At 37.8% G+C, this 5902-nt stretch overlaps 1 protein-coding gene across 1 annotated transcript in view; it reads left to right on the plus strand.

Annotated features, from left to right (window-relative positions):
* Positions 1 to 516: 516 nt before the first annotated feature.
* The window catches only part of rgs20 (regulator of G protein signaling 20), a 15377-nt gene continuing 9991 nt past the window's right edge, over positions 517 to 5902 (plus strand). Inside the window, exon 1 of the mRNA XM_014018368.1 lies at positions 517 to 1234. Coding sequence (XP_013873822.1) covers positions 1040 to 1234 — 195 coding nt within the window. The 5' untranslated portion in view covers positions 517 to 1039. The remainder of the gene's footprint in view (positions 1235 to 5902) is intronic.

The following is a 5902-nucleotide window of genomic DNA, read 5'->3' on the forward strand; positions in this document are numbered from 1 at the left end:
TAAATAAAACCTTTTCTTTAAATTTATGTAAAAAAATCAGACCTAAGAAAAAGATTATTTGGTGTGATGCGTTATAATTTCCAAACTATTAAATAAAGAGCTTGAAAACATACAGAGGATTTCATTTTTCAGCAACTGCAAAGGCTGTTGAGTATTTTTATTTTATTTTATTCTTTTAGAATTAACTAATCGTGAGTTTATTCCTATGATAAAACTCTGTAGTCAAATGTGTATTTTGGAATATAAAAGACAACAAATTGTCCCTAAGTCTGTAATAACAACTCAGCAACAAATTGCACATTTTAACACTCACAAGGTCATWATTTTTACTATGATACAATAAAAAAACAACATTGTGAAATAAAACTGAATTAATTTGTCAGTGACATGTCTCCTTAAAMATAAGAAGGGAAAAAGAGCTCCACTGATACGTTTAAAGAGCTACAATATTTTTTATGCTTGATGTGACTTTTTTGTGTAGATTCACATTTTTTTTCATCAATGGGGTTTCTGTTTGTATTTMGGCAGTGAGTCTGAGATAAATAAATAATCTGACTGCACAATAAAGAGATTTGACATTTAGTTGTCTGAACTGAATTACATGTTGCATGGCTCTTCAGGAAAATCCTCTGTAAAACAGACGGGCACAACGGCTGTGTTATAATAAATGATCACAAACATCTGAGGACTCCAGGCTTGYCACTGGTCTCGATCTCTGTCCATCTAGTTCAGACATTAAGACCTGCGGGCTTAATCTGGCCTAAGCTGGTGAGACGCAGTAAAGCAGAGGAATCAGGACTGCACCCAGTGGGAACATTGTCCTAATCCTCTTCTGCCCTCTCCTTTGTAAACACTCGTTGCTTCGTCGAGGTCGCCGGTGCTTCTCCCCTCTTCTTTTTTCTCTCTCTCTCCACCACAATGTCTTTCAGATCCGACGGTGCTGGGAAGACGTAGAGGACAGGGATGGGAACGCGTGGACTTCTCGTGACCTCAAACGGGCTCGGGCCTCACGTGGCGAGTGAGGCTCCGTAGTCSGAGCATGCCATGCGCTAGTGCGGCGGCTGTGAGGGAGTGGGAGCTCAGGCCCACCTCTGTGCTGCGGGGGCTCAAACGCACCAGGGTCCTGATGTGGCAGTGGATACAGGGACTGGCCCGGGCCTGCAGGCGAACCATGGGCTACCAGGTCAACTACAACACTCCATACGACGAGGAACCGGAGATGGTGTGCCTTGAGGTATGGATGGACACAGATAAATGTTAGTTTTCCCAGYATCATCCTCCCTGTCATAAAGTCTACTGATGATTATTTCATGACTGAAATAAAGTTTCAATTCAGGGAGGTAGAACTCAAGCTGTATTAATGTTTGAGGCTTTTTCYTTTTTAGTTGTAGCTTCAATGATAAAACACTTGAAGGATAATGACTGGTCAATTGTTTACTGCCAAAAACAGCACCAAACTGAATTGAAATAATCCCAACACATTATTCATTTAACATTTATAATTAAAGATCTGCTGGCATTAAATAAAACCTCTGATCTTACCATTTTCTTTGGTCATATTCCAAATAAGTTACTTTAGTCTTAGCTGGTTTTGCTTCACACTAAACCTCTATTTATGGAAGTACTTCCAGTCTAAACAAGGCTTAAGAAGATTAAAAGAAGAAGCGAGAGCACCTTGAAATAGTGCGATTTGAGTTCATTCTAAATAAAGCTGTACGCCTGTCRCCTGAACAAACCGCACAGCAGCCAGCATTAACAATCCGAGTGCAACATTCATTAAGAGGCACCTGAGTAGTTGTTGTTTAGACATGAAGTGGCTCACTAATGTATTTCACTTGAAGTTTTGAGAACGATTCCAGGTAAACAGATCATTAAAGACTTCCAACAGCATTCTCTAGTGAAGAGAGCTGCAGAGGCAGGAAGGGATTGAGGGAGAGCCTTACACAGTACAGGAACTGTTGTCAAATCTGATTGGGAGGTCAAAATCAAGAGGGAATTCAGGTCACTGACATATACATTCATTCCTATCAGARAGCTTATAGCAGTCTAACAACAACGATAAAAAAGCAAAAACATGCAAAATAGTTATGTTTTAACAAAAGCCTTAGTTGTAGAGAAACTTTATGTACCCAAATCAAATTCTGGAAGTGGTCATTCATCTAGATCTGTTACAAAAGGACAACTGATATTACCAACTTTTAAAAACTGTTACAGCCAGAGGTCTTTCTTCTATRTTTATACTAAAGCATGGAATGACATTCCTCAAAACATAAAGTCCATTTCAAAACTACAGCCCTTTAAGAAGAATCTTGTCTGCCATCTGCTGGACACTTTTTGTTGTGCTCATATTTAGATGTCCTATTTTGCAAATGCTGCCTTCCTGAAATTTGGTATGCTTGTTTGTCTTTGCGTCTATGGTGTATAATGATGTGATTGTGATGCTGTAATTCTGAGTGTTTTATGGGCTGCAGAACAGGAACCTGCTGTAAAACAGCAATTATGCTGAGTCAGGCTTGATTTTTAGTATTTTTTTCCTGTTAAATCAATAAATCAAATCAATTATTGTTAATGCATGAATTTTGCAAGTAAGTTTTCATGCCTGAGTCAATGAAGGCCTCTTTTCCTAGCGAACATTTTAGCTTGTGATACTGGGAAAAGCACAAGTGTCCTTAATAAGCCTAATGAAGGCCCTTTACCTCTTCACAGGTGTTTTCACTCATTCTCTCTGATTAAACCTCCATTCACACTGATTTCAAGAGGCGCTTTGACAGCCGATTACAAGTCATCAGGGTCTGTGAACAGAGTAAACGACCATGTTATTAGTTGTCTTTACCCAGAACAGATGCAACCCGGAGAGCCGGCAAAACTGTTTTCCATTTTAACTCAAACTCTAAATATTAAATTTCCACGGTCAGAGATTGCTTATTTCAGAAAAATGTGTCTGAGTTTGCTTTAAATGTRCTGTCTCGTTTTTTTTCTTTTCTTTTACACTGATGATCATTCACATCAAGCTTTTAAWATCATGCAAATAATGCAATTAGCCAAGGCAATCAGTTCATGGTTRTTGACTAATGTACCCTCTTTGCCTTTGATGGATGTTTCATTTTTACAGCCTGGCAGAGACAGAATGTCAGACAGGATAATGTAAAGACTCAGCATCTTTATTTTATGTTTATYCTAACACATAAAGTTCATCTGCCTTTCATCTTTGATATGACAATTTATAGATGTTATTCATGCATTTGTTTAGTTAAAGGCTTAGCAGTTTTGAAGGGATGCATATCGCTGTGATTAACGACAGACTTTGGTTTTTAAATTGTTTTATGCTGAAAAATGTCAGAGTTCGTTTCGGTCAAACCTTGAAAATATTCACAGTTTGATGCGATGTTGAAGTCATGCAAGATGTGTTTRCGTTCGTAGAATAGGCTGAGAATGCCTCTCAGCTACTACCACACCAAATTACCTTGTCTGTAAAATTAGCAGAGTTATGACCGTTTTTGACTTGGCTAATGTTGTTACATTATGGTGGCCATCTTGAATTGGATTGACACCAAATGTTAAYCAATTGTAGATTTATAGTCAATGATTATGTTCTGAAACTTTCATTAAAATTTGTCCAGTGGTTCATGATTTATTTTGCTAACAGACAAACAGGATGAAATCAAACACAAAAAGATGTAGATTTTGCACAAGATTTTGCACATTAACAATAAGTAGCTCTTGGTGTTAGGGCTGTGAATGACTCTTAGCTACAATCATATCAAATTTTAGCACAATATCTAGAAATTTAACTGAATTGTAACCATTTTGGGTTTTCAAATGTCACTTGGCTGTGGTGGCCATCTTAAATTGGTTTGRCTCCAAAAGTTTATCAGTTGTAGATGTCTATCATTTGATTWCTTTCTGCAAGTTTCGTTCCAATGAGTCCAGTATTTCATRGAATATTTTAATAACAGACAGATGCATGCACAGACAAAACCATAATGAGCCGCCTTCACCTTTCAGCAGCGTGCGATAAATACATCAGAGAACAAAATCCAAGGACAAACATAAAATTGATTTAAAATGCCATAATGTTATATAAAACATGTATTATGAAAAGATGTCGCTTAGCTTTTCAGTTGCCAAATTAAAGGTTTGCGACATTGAACCTGATATGTGTTTGTGTTGATCCGTGGAAGACTTCATATTCACTCAAAATCCCTTTTTATCAGTTATTATCAGTTTAATAAAAAAGGAAATGTTCTGACACACAGCATCAAGAGTACTCCATCTTATATATTTTTTAAATTCTTTTCAAAGCTTGTGTCAAATTAAACTTTTAAATCTGTACTCTCTGTGTGGGAGCCAGGAACTGCACTTGAAAAACAAATAAATGCAACTTCCTGGAACAATCCTAGTTACAAGAGTGCTTAGTGTTAATATGATATTGTGCACAAAGCTGTAAAATGTCTGTTCTGCAGTGTGTTCATTATTAATGATTGCACTCAATTAGAGAATCATTTTTGCACGAAGGCCCACTGCCTTACATCTTGTTAATGAGAATAAAAACAAAGTATGAATCTGGAACTTGATAATGAAGATACTGATTGTGCAGTGTTAAACTAACTCTGACATTTACTGTGTCAGGCAGAGTGCGCCTTGATCGGCACAATTTGGGAAAATTCCTCATGTGTTTGAAGTTTTATGCAGTAACTGAACAGCCTTCACATTCAGGCTACCTCCAGACCTCATATAGGAAGTGTTGATGCAGAATTGTTGCAGCCACGCCACCTCTCCGGTTCCTTTATGCAYGATGAGCTGCACACCGAGGGATGTTTAGAATCCTGTTAATCAGATGCTGCAAAGATTTTATTCAGCTGGCCGTGCTCGGTTATCTTTCTGGTCCTTGTGGCTTTGTGGACTCAGATAAACGCCCTCCTTGACTTGGCATCGTGCCCTCAGAGGGGAAACTGTGTGTTCTTAAACTYGTGCGTTGCTTTTTGTGGACACTTTTTATAGGTCTGCGTTGCATAATAGCACGAGAGGAGGTGTTAAATGTGATGCTGAGGAGACTCAGGGATGAAGAGGTGTAGATGAAACAGACTCTCCTCAGTTCAGCACTTCATAAAGCAATTATTCTGAGTGAGAGGTAAATCTATTCTTTGTCCCTGTTTTGCTAAAATAAAAGAACTAAGTAAGTCTATATTATGAAGCATTGACGGATTTTCATTGAGCCTGTGTTTGTTCTTCTTCGTGCCCCAATGTGGAGCTGGTGAGATTGATTTTTGCAGCATCAGGAGGCAAATAGCGCATGGTGTGGCCCTGAAYGGGAACAGCACGAATGTACTGGTGTTAATGAAGTAGATAGAAAGGTGTGTCATACTGGAGTTTTGTAGAGCAGGCAAGTACTGAGTGCACAGTGCCATCTTGTGATCATGCAAAGCAAGTCACAGTGTGTGCTCTGAAAGTTTAAAAAAATCAATCATCTGGTGGTTTTTCACAAATTACAGTGAAAAGTGTAAGAATTCAATTTTGCATTTTATTACGAATGGCCTTCACAAATAATGATAAAACTATGTCAATTGAAAAGGGATTGCGATTTTTTAAAAATTTGTATTTGCCCCATTTTTAAATTTCTCAGAAAATTTGAGTCATCATCAGTCAGCACGTTTCCACATGATGTCRTTCCAGCTGCCTTCAGATGGCAGTGTTGTCTTGAAACAGTGCAGTGAATGCTGTATTGTAAATGGCATCCTGTTCATCATCAATACAGGTAAGACTTTTAAAATTAGACCAAAACAAGAAAACAAATTGATGTTTTTTTATGTGTTTTATTTGCAAAATGCTTATACCAGCCCTAATTTCTTTTTACTTTGTTTCCAAGAAGCAGTGTTCATGCTTATTTAAGGAGTCATTCATA

This window comes from Austrofundulus limnaeus, unplaced genomic scaffold (assembly GCF_001266775.1).
Source record: "Austrofundulus limnaeus strain Quisiro unplaced genomic scaffold, Austrofundulus_limnaeus-1.0 Scaffold190, whole genome shotgun sequence".
Lineage (NCBI taxonomy): Eukaryota > Metazoa > Chordata > Actinopteri > Cyprinodontiformes > Rivulidae > Austrofundulus > Austrofundulus limnaeus.